The sequence below is a fragment of the Harmonia axyridis genome, chromosome 5 (genome assembly GCF_914767665.1).
Source record: "Harmonia axyridis chromosome 5, icHarAxyr1.1, whole genome shotgun sequence".
Classification (NCBI taxonomy): Eukaryota; Metazoa; Arthropoda; class Insecta; order Coleoptera; family Coccinellidae; genus Harmonia; species Harmonia axyridis.
Window position 1 is genome coordinate 29,577,924 of NC_059505.1, and position 18,873 is coordinate 29,596,796.

General features: G+C 32.3%; 1 protein-coding gene across 1 annotated transcript; it reads left to right on the forward strand.

Annotated features, from left to right (window-relative positions):
* LOC123680909 (zinc finger protein 622-like) lies at positions 1-18,117 on the forward strand. Its single transcript, XM_045619030.1, is given in 5 exon segments — positions 1-568; positions 621-811; positions 888-1,090; positions 13,012-13,174; positions 18,025-18,117. Coding segments are annotated over 5 exon segments (1,218 nt in total).
* The last annotated feature ends 756 nt before the right edge of the window (positions 18,118-18,873 follow it).

An 18,873-nucleotide genomic window follows, 5' to 3' on the forward strand; every position in this document is an offset into this window, starting at 1 on the left:
ATGGACGGTGATGCGTCGCAGAGCCCTACAGATAATGAACTTACAGGATGTGGAATATGTCAGGTACGCGTGAAAAATAGTGAATTAACAGCACATAATGAATCACAATGGCATAATATTAATTTAAATAGAAAATTTCTCAAAATAAAACCATTGACTAAAAGGGAATTCGCTATGCAATTTGAATATTTGGATCAAAAGCAACTGGTTTCAAAAAAGAAAGAAGTACTAGTTTGCAATGGATGTAACAAAAAGTTTTCTAGCCATAACACCTATAATGATCATCTTCAATCTAGGAAGCATCAAAAAAAGAAAAACGAATATGTTCGAAACAATGTTCCTAAAGAAAAGAAAAAAAAATTAATAAATTTTGAGAAGTTGGACAATTATAATGATAACGATAATCCTGTAGATAGAAATCAATGTCTATTCTGTTCCCATTTAAGTGACAATTGCTATAAAAATTTAGAACACATGACTTCAATACATTCTTTTTCCATACCAGATATTGAATATTGTATAGACATCCCAGGATTATTGAGGAAGCTTGGAGTAAAAGTATACAAACGTAAGTGATTTTTTTCTTAAATTTTTATGGTTATAACGTCCTTTATTTTTAGATCACTTGTGTCTTTATTGTCAACGATTTTACTCATCATCTAAGGCTGTTAAAGCACATATGGAAGATAAGGGCCATTGTATGATGTTTTATCATAATTTCAATGAAGTAGCCCTCAAAGAATACTCTAATTTTTATGACTATCCTTCTTTAATTCCAGACACACAAAGTGTTGTAAAGGAAGTTGAATTGGTAACTATATTATTATTTTTTTATTTCATTATGCAGTTCAGAAAAGGAATCCAATTAATTATATTATCATCCTTAGGTACCTGTAAAAATAGTTGACGGCTCTGGATTAAGTTTAGTTTTACCATCTGGCAAAACAATTATTGAAAGAAAGATGGTGAGATTTTATAAAAAAAACAAAAAAAACCGTTCATCTGCTGTGGTTCCATCAATAAATAATGAAAGTTCGGCAACCTATAGAGCATTAGGTTGGTCACAATCAGATCAAGAGCAGGCTGCAAGGTAAGATCATAGAACTGTAAGAAGTATTAAGGCACCAATAAGAGGAATCTTGGGTATCGATAGAATTTGCTTAATTATTAGCTTACTATAAAGAGTATTCATTTAAATGAAATGATAACAAGTAGCACTTGGCTTGTACCATATTACTAATATTTGTTTACATACTTCAAATTTGGGAACAAGCGTGATGACACATATTCCTTTGAACTCTTTTTACTTTGAGAATGTGAGTGAGTCTGAGATATTGAACGTTATTGGTGGTCTTAAGAATTCTCAATCGGTCGGCATAGACGATATACCAACGAAGATTATTAAATCCATAGCGGGCATCATTGCTCCTCATTTGGTGTACGTTGTGAATATGTCTGTTCGGTTAGGTCGGTTTCCGGACAGCTTGAAGATCGGCAAAGTTATTCCGGTTTTCAAGAAAGGCAGTCCTGTGGATGTCAAAAATTACAGGCCCATCACGCTTTCATGTATAATGGGAAAAATAATTGAAAAATGTGTTTACAATAGGATGATAAAATTCATTTTAAAATATAATGTAATAATTCCACATCAGTTTGGCTTCTTGCCTGAGCGATCCACTGAGTTAGCAACAGTTAATTTTTTGTCTTATACAGGGTCTTTCACGAGGAACCTCACCCATATTTATACGGGAAACTACTGAACGTATTTCCATGAAATTCAGCACTTATAAGTATTTCACGAAGCTGATGAAATCTAAAATATTTTCAAGGCATGAGCACCTCCGGTTTTTCCGGAAATGACGTCAACTTCCGTTTTTCAAATTAGAACACCATTTTTTTATTGCAGAAATAGATTCCTTAGAAAATTTCAAATTATTTTGATGTAACATTTTTCAGTTTTGGTTGGAAAATTCTCTCTGAGCGGGAAAATTCGAAAAAAAAATCGAAAATAGAGCTCCGCTGAAACAAGAATAACTTCGAGGTTTTTGAATGGAAAATTTTCATTTTTGGGATTTTTCAAGATGTAAGATTGATGTATCCACTTCAAAAATCGAAATCGCGATTCATGATACAGGGGGTGAAAAAATCGCTTTCAAAGTTAGGGATGACAAAATCGTGAAAAATCAATTTTTTCAAACTAGAACCCCATTTTTTTTATGGCAGATATTGAATCTACGTTAAAAAATAATGTGAGTGTATGCATCATACCCTTGCCCTAAAGTGGATATTTTCTGAGTTATTCACAAAAAACTGTTTTTCGTCTTGAATTTTCAGCTATTTCTTTTCCCTCCACGCCAAAAAGATGAAATTTTCAGGAACTGTTACTTAAACCATGTTTTAGATTTTACTACCCTAATATGCAAAAGAAAAAAATTACAGGTTGTTCCTAAATAGATGGCGAATTTTGATTCGAATTTATATCGGAAACCTCTTTATTTCAACTAATCGGCCATCGATTTTCTCTCCAGTGATAAATAAATAATTCCTTATGAACCATATGCAAAAACTTACCATGTTTTACATTCTTTTTTTTTAATGATAGATATCATCTGCCAAATTCCTCTTTATTCAGTAGCATTTTGTGTTTACTATTAATTTGGTGATAATTCGTATTAAGTTATAAAATCGATCACTATGCCTAATTTTAATACTAATAGTAACTTGAAGTCGGTTTCAAGAAGGGGTGAAAAATCTACAGCATGGTTCAAATAACAGTTCCTGAAAATTTCATCTTTTTGGCGTGAAGGGAAAAGAAATAGCTGAAAATTCAAGACGAAAAACAGTTTTTTGTGAATAACTCAGAAAATATCCACTTTAGGGCAAGCGTGTGATGCATACACTCACATTATTTTTTAGATTCAATATCTGCCATAAAAAAATGGGGTTCTAGTTTGAAAAAATTGATTTTTCACGATTTTGTCATCCCTAACTTTGAAAGCGATTTTTTCACCCCCTGTATCATGAATCGCGATTTCGATTTTTGAAGTGGATACATGAATCTTACATCTTGAAAAATCCCAAAAATGAAAATTTTCCATCCAAAAACCTCGAAGTTATTCTTGTTTCAGCGGAGCTCTATTTTCGATTTTTTTTTCGAATTTTTCCGCTCAGGTCCGTATTGAAAAAAATGAGGTTGAGGGTGGCCCAGAGAGCACGAAACGTTGGATACGAAATCTGATTACGTCAAATTGAGAACAATTTACTGTCGAATAAAAAATTCCTGTAACATTTTTTGATAATATTTGAAATAAAGTGGGAAAAAAAGAAAAATCAAAATGACAGAATTTACATTTTTTATGATATCTCAATAACCGGCCCTGATAATCTCGATTTGTTTGAACTGCTTGATAATGATTCTATGCATGCAACTTTTTCTCCATTTGACCGACCTTCTAACTCTTATGGTTTAAAAGTTATCAATACAATCCCATTGAAAAAGTGGCCACCCTGTATATCAACGGTAATCTGAGTTGGGAAGATAATATTGATCACATTTCTGCAAAATTGAATGGGAGTTTCTATGCAGTGATGCAATTGAAACAGGTACTAGATATTAAACAGCTGTCTTATAATATTACTTTGTGGGGTAACTCCACCTTTGCATCTCGCATTTTCATTGCTCAGAAACGAGTAATGCGTCTTATTTTCAATGTGGGTGTGAAAATGTGAGAATTTTTCCGGGATTTTTCAATAATAATAAGAACAATCAGCAACACTAATATTGTTTATTCCCTTTTTTTACCATCGTTACATCAACTCGTACATTTATGATATATTGACTTACGTCAACTTCACTACGGAACATAGAAGAACATAAATGTCATGCTTGAACCATAGAATACAAATTTACTTACAACTTGACACACCTCCTTAAATTTGTATTACAATAATAATTAAACTCTTATTTCAGGCCTAATGCCTTCCTAAATTTTTCAAATTTAACATAGCCTAGAGCTTTCGTTAATATGTCTGCAGTATTATTCTCTGAATCAATCTTTACTACATCTATAAGTCTGTTCAAATAATTCTCATTAACAAAATGAAAATGTGTTTCAATATATTTAGAGTTTTTCGTAAAATTCCCATGTTTAGCTATACTAATAGCACCTGAATTATCTTCAAAAATTTTTATTGGTTCAGAGAATTCAACTCCAAAATCAAACAAGATATCTTTTACAATTTTTAACTCACTAACACATTCAGATAAAGCGACATACTCAGCAGACGTAGAGGATTTTGTTACACTACCTTGTTTCTTTGACTTCCAAAAAATTACATTGTCATACATTTTAATTAAGTAACCAGTTATGGACTTTCTGTCATTTATATCGCCTGCCCAATCGGCATCTACATAACATTTTAATATTTCAGAATTTTCATTTTTATGATACATCAACTTTAAATTTTTTGTTAGCATTAAATACTTGAGAACTCTTAGGGCATATTTATAATGAGTATCCAGGGCCCCCGCAAGGGTCATCAACGCCCGCGTGCCGAAAATATTTTGGCGCCCCTTAAAGGGGGGAAGTGGAGAAAAACGTCGCAGGATAATCGGCAAAAAATGTTTCAGTTTTTGTTAGGAATTTATTTGTAGAAGGGTTTAAAAAACTATCAGCAACCTTTATTGAATGCCTTAAGAACTTTATGCTGTCAGTTGTTGCATAATACATTTTTTAAATGTTTCATTCTTTAATTCAAGCATTCGATCAAAACAGCATTTTATTTTAATTTTGTAATGAAACTGCAGAGTTTTCAAAACCTGAGCTTTATTCTTCTTTAATTTATTCATAATATTATATTAAAATATTAATATTATTATTAATAATTATTAAATATTATTCCATACTCCCAGCCATCTTCTCCCTTTGTTGAAGTCTAGCTTTTTTTTGCTCTCGAAATTTTGCACCAGAAGGTCGTTTTCTCTTGTCTGGCTCCTAGAATTTTAGAAAAACTTGATCCAAAATTGGTAAGGACATTCACCCATGATTTACTTTGCGCCATCCCTTTGAGAATAACCCGTATGTGTTCATTTTTATGAATTTAAACCTTAAATCCGAGCCTTTAAACCTAAACGGAGTTAATATTAATAATAATAATAAGTAAAGACCGATCTGAAGCACATACCCTGTTCCTGTTATAATAATTAATTTTTGGCAAAGATGAAATATAATTTTTTAGAATGTCAAACGGCTACGAACATCAAATAAATAATACAGATCCAGGGTGCATATTAAAAAAAAAAAATTAAGTATAATATGATGGTGGCCCCAGGTAACAAATTCAAAATATCAAAGTCGATTCAATTTTTTCACGTTAACAAACAATACTTCCCTATTTGAAGCAAATAAAAATAATATTATAGTATATAGGTATGGGCTAATTTAGGATGTGCACCATTTTAAACAGAAAAAAAAAATCGAATTTTATATACTAATAGAAATGCTAATACTGTATGTGGATAGGTACTTACCATTTCATAAAATTTAATTTAATCACAACAAGAAACAGTAAAACAAACCACAATTACACAAAATACAAATCTTTCCAATTATCTGAGTATTTTAATTTTTTGCGTCTTGACCTCAACCCCTAAACGTTTCGAAACAAAATAACTATTCTTTGGATAGGTTTCTGCTGTTATAGCATAGCAAGCAGATTTTGGTAGTTTCAGAAATTCTCTGTAACATGTAGTATTTTTCCTACAGATGGTGGCAAAAGTTTCAGTAATTCCCCTGCCTAAAAGCTATCGCTTCGGTATTTATGATTGTTTATGCGTTTTAGTGATGATCGAAGAAATGGTGCCAGCCGTCCGGTGCAAGGTGGTCCATAAAGAAATCCCGTACCGACAAAGGGATGATTATTTATGATTTGTTTACTCGAAAAGAATCGTATAATTGCAATCTGTGGCCGAGGTTATTTTATAGGGATTGTGACGTTCGGGAACTTGTTTGGATGTGTAAAAGATGTCTTTGCACGTTTAAAATTGTTGAAAAAATAAAAAAAAACTTTTTCAAAAACCTTTGGTCTTTCGGATTTTCATGCGGTCTATAAGAGATTTTGGCGCCCCTTAAGAGTGGCGCCCGCGTGCGGTGCACGCGTTGAACGCGCGGTTGCGGGGGCCCTGTGAGTATCATCATAACAGTTTTGGAATCTACTTAGGTAGTTAACACTGAAACTTATATCAGGTCTTGTACCTGAACTAATGTACAATAAAGCTCCTATCAAATTTCTATATCTAATATTTTCATTTTCTGATTCTGCAGGTAACAATTTCAAATTTTGTTCCATTGGCGTTGCAAACAATTTAGAATTTTTTAGATCATACCTTTCCCCTAATGAATTTATATATTTGGTTTGGTCTAAAGACAGTTCTCCAATTTTGAAGTCATAATCTATATTAATACCTAAATATGTCTTAATAATGCCTAAATCTTTCATCTTGAATCTCTCTTGTAACAAGCATTTTATTTCATTCAACCTTTCTTTATCTCTACAACAAATCAGTAGGTCATCAACAAAAAGAACTATGTAAATATCATTTTCTTCTTTCAATATATACAAACAGTTATCATTTTTGCTCCTTTCAAATTTCAAATCTCTTAAATATTCATCGAAACAGTCATACCATGCTCTTGGACTCTCCCTTAGACCGTATAAAGCTTTATCAAGTTTTAATACTTCATCCGTTCCATCCTCAAAACCTGGAGGTTGTTTTACATATACCTCAAATTTGACTTTGCCATTTAAAAACGCTGTTTCCACATCCATTTGATGAATAATTAACCCATTATTACAACAATACGATAGAAGTATTTTCAATGATTGCATTTTAGCAACTGGTGAATAAATATCATCAATAAACTCACTTTGTTGATATCCCCTGACAACTAATCTTGCTTTATAAACTTCACCATTTTTTATAGTATAAACCCATTTTGTATCAAGAATTTTTTTGTCTTTAGGTTTTTCAACAGATACCCATGTTTTATTATTCAGCAAACTATGCATTTTCCTAGTCATAGCTTCTGTCCATTTCTCATGATTTTCATTTGTCATGTTTTTTGTCAATTTGGAATGTTCGCATTTACATAATTAACATAAACAAAATCATTATCATAGACAAAATTGTCATCGTTAAAGGACCCCGCACGTTTAGTATGGAAAATGGCTTTCCGTGAATTTGGCTGAATTTTTGATATGTTGTAGTTCTTGATGAACTGATCAGAAAAGTCCTTAGCCACAAAACTCAAAAATGGACAGTTTTCGAGATATAGAGCTTTGAAAATGGATTTTTTGCAATTTTCGGGGTTTTTGCTCATCAATCGGGGAGCTCTCATTTCTGATTGGGATGGAATTTGGATGTTCGGCGGCCAGAACCCGACTGAGAAATGATCTTCCTTGGTTATATTAGGCACCGCCATCGATAATTTTTTATACACTGCTCCGCATTGGCTATGAAATGAGATACAAAATCCAATATCTTCCATACATCTTTTCATGCCACAAGATAACGCCAGAATAATTCACATGACCGAGAATTGTGAGATTTTTTTAAGAGAGACCATAATAACTGAATCCTCATTTATCTGATGTCCAATAATATCAAATATGTTAGCAAAAATGTTCATAACCAGGCACCGCGAGCTGTAATGGGGGAAAATGGGAAAATCATAATCATATATCCTCAGGGATAACAATTGTGATCACTATTGATGTCATTTACATATGATATGTGATTTGTTTCTTACAAATCTCGATAATCTGACAATGGGGTGCCAAGACATTTTCCTCAGAATGTCTCGAAATTGATGATAGCATCTCACAGACAAACGAATCCGTGAAAATGTCTGCAATTTTGATGCAATATAGTACTATGCGGGTAGAATATAGAAGTCCAAGTGTTGGAAGCTAACTATGAATGGAACTTCCGATATTAACCCACGAATTTTTGAAAATAATTTTTTTTTCTATGAACTTTTTGAACTTCACACATACGAATGAATACTATCTAATAATATGATCGTTGGCAAAATGAATGAGTAGATCAATCAAAAACAATATAATAATGAGAGTAACATTCATAATAATAACAATAATGATAATAAACAAAAAACTTTTGAAATTATATTAGCAATCGCAAGAAATCATTTAGAATATTATGAATCGAATCGAGGGCAAAATTAATGATTTGATAACATAAAACTATATCAACGAACTCTCATTATTATATTGTTTTTGATTGATCTACTCATTCATTTTGCCAACGATCATATTATTAGATAGTATTCATTCGTATGTGTGAAGTTCAAAAAGTTCATAGAAAAAAAAATTATTTTCAAAAATTCGTGGGTTAATATCGGAAGTTCCATTCATAGTTAGCTTCCAACACTTGGACTTCTGTATTCTACCCGCATAGTACTATATTGCATCAAAATTGCAGACATTTTCACGGATTCGTTTGTCTGTGAGATGCTATCATCAATTTCGAGACATTCTGAGGAAAATGTCTTGGCACCCCATTGTCAGATTATCGAGATTTGTAAGAAACAAATCACATATCATATGTAAATGACATCAATAGTGATCACAATTGTTATCCCTGAGGATATATGATTATGATTTTCCCATTTTCCCCCATTACAGCTCGCGGTGCCTGGTTATGAACATTTTTGCTAACATATTTGATATTATTGGACATCAGATAAATGAGGATTCAGTTATTATGGTCTCTCTTAAAAAAATCTCACAATTCTCGGTCATGTGAATTATTCTGGCGTTATCTTGTGGCATGAAAAGATGTATGGAAGATATTGGATTTTGTATCTCATTTCATAGCCAATGCGGAGCAGTGTATAAAAAATTATCGATGGCGGTGCCTAATATAACCAAGGAAGATCATTTCTCAGCCGGGTTCTGGCCGCCGAACATCCAAATTCTATCCCAATCAGAAATGAGAGCTCCCCGATTGATGAGCAAAAACCCCGAAAATTGCAAAAAATCCATTTTCAAAGCTCTATATCTCGAAAACTGTCCTTTTTGAGCTTTGTGGCTAAGGACTTTTCTGATCAGTTCATCAAGAACTACAACATATCAAAAATTCAGCCAAATTCACGGAAAGCCATTTTCCATACTAAACGTGCGGGGTCCTTTAGCTGGTTTTCTTTTTTCCCTAGTTGACCGTCTTAAATCATTTTCTCTGTTAGTACTATCCTCAGAATGTGCATTTTCATTTAATCTAATTTCACTAATATTTTCAAACTTGTTTTCTGAATCAAAATCTATATATGTTGTTCCTTCTTCTATGAAATCAACATGTCTAGCCACTATTATTTTATAATTCACTAGAACTCTGTAACCAACATTTTCATACCCTAACAAAATTCCTAAATCCGCTTTTCTATCCCATTTTGAATTTCTTTTTTGTTCTGGCACTCTCACAAAAACTCTAAATATTTTACACTAGGTTTTTCTCCAAACATTATTTCATATGGAGTTTTATCTTTGACAACTGTATTAGTTAAAAGTTTTTCAAATAAGTCGCAGTTTTGATTACCTCTGGCCAAAAACGATTATGTACTTTAGCTTCATCTAACAAACATCTTGCCATATCCATTATATCTCTATTGTATTTTTCTGCTGTACCATTCAATTCATGAACGTACGGTGGACAAGGTTCAATATGAATCCCTTTCTCGCTCGCAAATTTAGATATGTTACTATTCAAGTATTCTGTACCGTTATCACATCGTAACTTATTAATTTTCTTATTTGTCTTATTTTCAATCAAATTAACGTATTTGACAAAGCAATCATAAACTTCATTCTTTGACTTAATAACATAGACTTGAGCAACCTTACTGAAATCGTCAATGAAAGTTAAAAAATATTTTTCGCCGTTTAAACCAGTAGTATAATGTGGGCCATTTAAGTCAGTATGTATAATTTCTAGAATTTCTTTTGCTCTGGTTCTTTCATTGTTAAATGATAAATTATGCATTTTATTTTTCAAACATATACCGCATTTAAAAATGTCACATTCTAAATCACTTGGTAATACTTGTTTTCTACACATAGTTTTCAAATAATTAAAATTTACATGTCCTAATGTTCTATGAAATCTTTCTTCTACAGAAATATTATTCTTCGATGTATAGTTTATTTCCACTTTAATTATTTGGCTTGTCATATGATATATACCATTTGTTCTGTATGCTACAGCAATAACATAACCCTTATCATTGTAAATTTTCGAGATATTACCAATTGATACAATTTTGTTTTTCTTTGTAACTTTTCCATAACTAATTAAATTTTTATCCATTTCTTTCACATAGAAAACATTCAACAATTTATTCTCAACTATGTTTCCAAAAACATTGAATCCATGTAAAATAGTACCTACTTTAGTTGCTTTCAATATACGACCATCAGCTACTTTGACACTAATATTGGTGTTTTGAGAACAATACATTCATGAAAATATTCATCATTATTGACATCATTGATTATTGATATGGTCTGAACATCCACTATCTAACAACCACTCGATTTTATCAGTGCAATTATTTGCTTCAAGTAAAGAGTATTCTGAATTAGATTTCACCTCAGTAACCTCTGTATTGAAACTGCTCATACCAGCTTCTGGATTTCTCTGCTGCCAACCACCTGTTCGATGATGTTGACCTGCACCTCGACTATTACTGTTGTAACGACTACCTCGACCATTTCCTCGACCATTTCCTCGGTTCTGCCAATATTGTTGAGAACCACCTCTTCGATATTGCATACCTCCCCTTGGCTGCCAAGAATTTCCATCCGGCTTCATATTTGGGCATGGAGCTTTGAAATGTCCATACCTTCCACATTTGAAACAGTTTCGTTCTTTTTTTCTTTCGGTCTTGAATACGCTTGCACTGTGTTTACCAGTTTCTTCTTATTCTTTTAGTTCCATCATTCTGATTTTACTTTTCACAAAATCTACATTTTGTTCATCTTCTTTCAACACATCGACTAAGTCTCCAACATAGCTCAATGAACTTGGTAACATTTTGATCATATAGCTCAGCTTCTCCTTCTCGGTAACAGTGGCCCCAGCACTCTTTAACTCATTTATAAGTTTTTCAAATTCGGTGAAAAATGTAGCAGTATCTTCAAAGTCTTTTAACCGCAATCTTTCTAATTTATTTCTCACACAAATTTGTAGAGCTGTCGATTCCTTCAAATACATCTCATCAAACTTCTTCATGATCTCGAATGAAGTTTCTTTATCTTGGATAAATTGTAATTGATCATTACTAATTCCGCTATATATTATATTGATAGCCTTCAAGTCCTTACCATTCCATTCATCTTCTTTGTCGGTCGTTCTAATTCTTCTGGATACGACGTCTTGACAATTCTTCATTTTCAGGATCATTTCAATTCTTCTCTTCCAGCATCCATAATCTTTTCCATCGAAAATGGGAATTTTTATAATTTCATCGGCCATGTTGTCGAAGCGTCCTTCTGGAATATTCTGATTCTTGAAATAAACTAAATCTGACTTACCTTCAACTATTCGATTAATCGTAATGAAATTTTCAAACCACGCTCTGCTACCATGTGAAAATGTGAGGATTTTTCCGGGATTTTTCAATAATAATAAGAACAATCAGCAACACTAATATTGTTTATTCCCTTTTTTTACCATCGTTACATCAACTCGTACATTTATGAGCTGCTTTCCAGTCAGGTGCGTGTCACCCCGGGGCTCGGCGCACTAGAGCTTCGAGCCCTTGCTATGAGTGAAACGCGCCAAAACGAAACTGTCAAATTCAACGTAAACAAACCAGCGTTCTACAGCTGTCTCGTACTTTATGCGAAGTAACGGTCTTCTTTCTCTTTCACACCTGTCAGGGCTCGAAGCCCCGCAAATGCGGGGGGTGCTTCAGGGGAAAGGGGAAGGTAACGCGAGGGCTCGACGCCCTGTTTACTGGAACACTACAAGTGCGCTTCGGTACGCTTCGGAACTGTACCGAGGAGCTCCTGACGTTGGCTGGAAAGCACCTATGATATATTGACTTACGTCAACTTCACTACGGAACATAGAAGAACATAAATGTCATGCTTGAACCATAGAATACAAATTTACTTACAACTTGACAGTGGGATCGCGCGATTCATGCAGGCCGTATTTTATAAGGTACCGACTACCGAGTTCTAACGCTATCCTGTATTTATATATATATATATATAGGTGTATAATGTTCTTTAAAAAAACGTAAATGAAGTGCCAAAAATATCCGATTCTCATTCATACCAAACGAGACATGGAGCGGTGGGTGCCAACAAACCGAGAGTTATTTTTTGTATAACTATATATGAATCATTGATATATCTATATATACATTATCAAAAAGCCCAATTACCATATAATGGTGTAGGGTGTTACATTTCAAATTAATAAATTTTCATTATATAATTTTAATTCGGAGCTCCGTAATCAAACTCGATATACTTGGAAATAAGGAGCGAGAAATTATTTTCAACAGTGTATACCATATTTGTTATGTGTACACTGAACGAGAAAATCATTGATACGAAATGCTTATTTCCTCTTTTACCGATTAAAAAAACAAAGCAAGTAGTAATCGAAAGTTTAATGTTTGCTGATTATATATCCCCCCAAGAAATTATTCCACAATTTTATCAGATATTTCAATTTCTTTGAAAGAAGGATTTTTTCAATATTTTGTTGTATTCACATAATAAAATACCCATATTTCAGACGATTACAAAAATATTGTTTGTATATTAAATTCGTTTTGCCAGAACTCAATCGAGAGCATTCTAATCCGCATTCTCATAAGCCATTGAAAACAAACTCATTTCACACGAATACAAAAAAACTATGTATTTCCCCATTGACCAAATTCGAGGTATTCTGAAGAAACTGAAAATACTTTTAATCAGATCAATACAAGCAATATCGGAAATTCCCGCAAAACAACATCAAACCCTACGAAGGTTTACCTCCCCCAAAATAGAGATTTCTGTTTTCCTTCTCCTATTGATGAGTTCATCTTCACCAGAAACAAATAATGTTTCTGCAGATAGCTCTTACATTGCAGATCTGGTAGATCTTCCATCTATTGATGAGTTTGAGGACGGAAGAAGGAAGAAAAGTATGGAAGAAGAAATCAAATCGTTGAAAGAAAAACTACAGAAATCGAGCAAAAAAACAACAATCTGAAAACCCAAGTGACTGAAGCTGAAAAAAGAATAAAGAAACTCCAGGTTTCAAGAAAAATGCAGCCAGATACAACACTTTTGCCAGAATTTTCAAGAGCTATAGTTGCAATGCAATTCAAATCTCAAAAACGGAAATTGTGGACGACTGATGAGAAGAAAACGGCTCTTAGCATATATTATAAGGGACCTGCTACGTATAAATTTTTGCTTAGCAAAAACGTTGTTTTACCAGCCATTTCTACATTGAAGAAATTCAATGCTTAACGCCGATCTGAGAGGGGAAACTTATATGGAATTTTATATTTTATTTTTCATGAAAAATCTCTTTGCAAACCAAAATTCGATATAATTTGAATCAAATATTCAGCTGAAAAAGTCTATTCACGTCCTATCACAAAACAAATGAGATTTTCACAAAAAAGAGAATAGTTTTTTTAAATCAAATTTTCTTTTTCTTTTGGCAGTATTCCAATATTTGAGTTACCTATTTGAGGTAGATAACCTTGACATGAAACTATTCACTGATAACAATTTTACATAATCAATTAATTAAATTTGAAATTCTCTTTTCGAAAAACTAAAAAATAATCTTATATGTACTTATTTTCCTCCAATCACAGTATTTCTTTTCAAACGCAAATCAGATCATACATTTCCTTCACGATTTTCATTTCAGATAATCCGGTCCAGAGATATCGTGATCACCGCAAAATTGTTTTTTTTTTGCGGAGCTCTAGGAGATCGGCGATAGCAACATTCGCGAAGATTATTGTGACAAATAAAAAATATGTTAATATAAGGTTATTATAATATGTACACCAATTTTCAAATTAATAAATTGAATAGTCTGCGCGAAAAAAATTCTTGAAAATCCGTCTTTTTGAAGCCTTCTAACTGTATGTAAGCCCTCAATAGAATGAGCGAAATCCGATAACATAAACAAACCCCGTTACGACCAAAGCAATAAAATCCCAAGCTCGAAACCTGGGTCATAAACTCAGTCTATTCAACATGGAAGTGTTTCTACTTTACTTGGCTCCGATTATTTACTCTTCACGTTAAGTTTTATACCCAATGTAGAAACCTCTTTACCGACAAATGATTATAGAAATAGCCGCCTAGAGGGCGCATTAGGATGGACCCAAAAATTCTGAGTTTGCCACATACGCACATCCAATGCCCTTTGCAGGGCGAGTAATCAACTATCTTCTCCTTAAACAATGCTTGTACATATATTTTAACCGAAGATTCTTGGGGTCAAAAGAAACACTTTTTTCATTTACCATTTTTTCCGATTCGGCCCTGTTAAAAAGATATAGCCATTTTAAATTTTCATAATGAGCTAATTCACCCCTGGTAACCGGAACACTGAAGTTTTCGCAAGTATAAGATATACAATTTGAACCTTGGAAATAAGCTACTAGATTGGAAAAACCATCATAAACTCACTTTCAACATTCCATTTGTTGAACAAAGTAGTATTTTTAATACAATAAATGAGTTATCCCAATTTCACTGACGATAAAGATTAAATATTTTTCTCTTGATTTTCTATTTCATTTTCGATAATCATAACGAATTGAGCTCGCTACCACCCATATTAGCTTAGCTCTGATATTCATAATTCATATCCATTCATTTATTATATCGCATTTATAATATATCGTTGTTTATTTGATTTCGTACTAGAATTGCAATTTATCCTTACTTTCTCAAATAAATAATATTCATCTGTGACAGTTCTAACACAGACTAGTAGTCTGTGGTTTTAAGTTTGAACCTCAAATTTCGAGTGTTGCAAATTTAAACACAACAGTTCGAATAATCTATGTTCTAACTTCTAACCTAAAATCGAAAATATTCATTTAAAGTTTACACTGTTATTGTCTTATGATATTTGATATTATATTTGCATAAAATGAAAATCATCGAAGATTTGAAGAAACCCAACAGAATATTGGAGTTCCATACATATTTTCAAGAAATTTAAAAACAATTTCCAAAATAATGGTGTGGATACAAAATAAATGAGTATGCATTCTGATAGAGAGTAATTCCTTTATGAAATGAAGCATTTGATTTGTGCCAACTATCTCATAAAAATAATGATCTGCATCAATATTTTTGAAGCCATTAGTGTGAAAATATGGAAATGAAGTTTTATGGCTCTGTAATCAATGGAAAATGTTAGACTCCACTTGTTATGAAATTTGTTCTATAATATGTACCTGCATTATAGCCAACTCTACTTGATTCATCTTGATTTCGCCATTGAAAATAAATGAGAAGTAATTAATATAAATATCCACAATTGAATATCCTGTTTCTTTCAACTCACCTATTTGTTTTCATATTAAAACAATTATGGCACTCTTGGAAGTATGTCCATCATATGCTTTAGGATGAATTTATGAAGTAGCAAAAGAATAAAAGTATTTAATCTCAATCACATGAAAATTTGTCTAGTATGTACTTAGTGGTATGTTTCGATGTGAGTTTGAATGACCACAAGAAGAATACAGTATTGTTCGATGGCAGTCTTTAGTGTGATATTGATTGTTGTCATTAAAATAGGACTATTTTGTGAAAACTTTTTTAAACATGGGCTTGATGGTAAATCTGGACTTTTCAAAATAGAATGTTGATTTTAATGAAGTATCTTATTATCTGAGCTGTGTCAAAGCTCAATAATTTGTAATCAAATAGAAGAGTTGAGGTGAGCTTATTCAAATAACTTCATTTTCAAACTAAGTTGGCTAGTACTTCAATTTTAAAATCTGAGACATGACATCATATTAAATATTCATTTCTGTGGTTTTTTTTCCACAACAGAACAGAGTTGCATTTAGCCAAAGTACCCAATTTTTTGAATTTCACAGATAATTTTTTTTTTAAGATCAAGTTACTCGAAAACGGCGCTTTGTACGAGAAAATATGAGGAATACTTTTATTTTTCAAATTAGCCAAATATTCTTCAATGAACGTTCAAATTAATTTTAAGAGTTGGGTTCTTAGATTTTCTGGTATTTTTATGTTATGTAATGTTCATAATGAAGAAACTCAAAGATGTGTAGGGAATCTTGTGTTCGGAGAAGATGTATCACATCAAGGAAAAGCTATATTCCAAAAATCATTTCCTTCAATAGAACCATTTACGAGATATAGCCGAAAATCACATTTTTTTATCGATTTTCAACAGCCTGTATCTTAGTAACCGGACCGAATCGGAAAAAACTATAAAGGAAAAAAGTGTTTCTTTTGACCTCAGGAATCTTCGGTTAAAATATATGTACAAGTCAAAGACTCACCATGTATAATGTATTTTTGACTTGTCTTATATCATGTAAATGATCGATTGGACTAATAAATATTATTATTAAGAGCTACTTGTAATCACAAAAAATCAACTCTAATTTCTACACAGCACTCTTCACCATGAATTCCAAGGAACGCTAGTTTTATCTATGGTTATTGGTATATACCATAAACATGAATAGAAGGAGTATACACAAGTGTTCCCAACATGGTGATATATTTTCTTTAATTATGTGGAAACTTGTTTTGAATTTTGAACCCGTGGAAGAATATTGATGCCTTCTGCACTTATAAATAATTATTCAATGATCATTTGAAGAAGAGTATTTGCTATTTTCTGCATCTACCTGCCTAAACTCAAGCTTTGGAAAATTTAACGAGTAATTTTTGACAAGCTCATTTTTCTAATGGGTTGTTGAATTCATTCAAATATTAAACTTGCTATTTCACGCAGCTATATCTTGGCACGAATCAAATTGGGAAAGGCATAATAATACATAATAAACCTGTATAACTTTGCTAAACTGTCTAAATATTGTCAGATCAGCCCCTTTGTGAATTGTTATTGATACATATACAGCACGGTTCACAATGAAGTCCTTTATTTGCGAGACTTCTAACTTTTGATAAGAGAGTCATAGAGTGCTCGAAGTGCACAATTTTCCTTATTCCTCAAGTTTGTTCTGAAATGCCTTATTCCGTAAGAAATTGATAAGCAACTTCAAATTTTCGACAAGTTAGTGTTTTTTTTTATGTCGCAGTAAAGATATCAACTAGTTAATATTTTTTTCAGATTCTAGAAGAAAAATTGGAAGTGCTTGATGGTCTTATATACCTGATTTCATTGCTTTCAAGAGGAGATAATCGAGTTTGAGATTTCCAAAGACGTTACATGTGAAAATCATTTTTTGCGAGTTGCTATTCGCATAATTCTTACTCATTTAAATCTCCACCAAGCATTAAGGATTTTTTTTCAAATTTATTTAAAATTATAGCATGCAAAGATTTACCCATATAAAGTCTATGGAAAGTTTAAGCTTGATTATCCCTTTTTAGAAATCAATAAATAATGCAATCAAGCACTACTAATATTTTCTCTAGAATCCAAAAAAAATATCTAGTTTAATCTTTACTGGGACATAAAGAAAAACCACTTATTGAAAATTTGAATTTTCTTATTAATTTCTTATGAGATGAAGCTTTCCCTTATTTAAAAAAAAATTGAGGATATATGTATGTATACGTAAAACCGTTAAAAAGGTTCGAGCACATTATGACTCTCCTATCAAAAGTTACAAGCCTCGCAAACACAGGACTTCATTGTGAACCACTCTGTGTATATTGTATGAATTCATATTACAAAATAATTGAATATAATAACTGTGTAACCCTTTTTTTAAATAAAATTATAATTTTTAGAAGATCAAGAGAGTCCAGTCCAAATGGTAAACAAAACTAGGAGTGAAACAGAACAAGTTCTAAAAACACTTCAGACAACAAGTGAACTTTTGATCAATCGAAGGAATACTGTCTGTCATCAATGTGTCTGGGCATCAATGAAGGCATACTCAGATAAAATGTGTTTCAAATTTTATTGTTTTTACTAATTTTAACTAATTGTATAATACATGCTTACATTTGAAAAGTTATTTCAACAAAACATTATTATGTAGCTCTGAAAAATGTTATTTAGGTATTAATAAATAAATGTGTCCATATTTACAGGATACAGTAGTTATACATAACACTTTTTTTAACCTGTCATTTGTACGTTGTGGATAAGATGCATAGAATACCTGGTGTGTCTACTTATACCTATAAAACTTTCAGACAAAACGGGAGATTTTTCAGATTTATACCTACTTGATTTCGAGGGATCGCGGGCTTTTCAGATGGCGCATACATCGTTTACATTTGACATTTCTCTCAATTCTCGACTCTTGTGAACCAAGGGCGTAGATCTTTTTTTTCTTGGGGAGGGATCATCGAAAAAAAAATTTTTGATGACAACTTTTATTCATATCCAGGTCCGGTCTGGTCATGTCGGCAGGTCGGCGATCGCCGAGGGCCCCTAGCCGAACAAAACTAAACTAAATAAATTTTTGAAAATATGTTGTTTTGACAAGTTTATTTCATTTAAACGTTTTAAAAAGAACAACGAATAGACATCATGGGCAAGGTTCTGTATTGACATTTTTGTTAAAATCTTTTATTTGAACAAGTTAATAAAAACAATTGCTTCGATGAAACGCAATATAATTTTGAAAG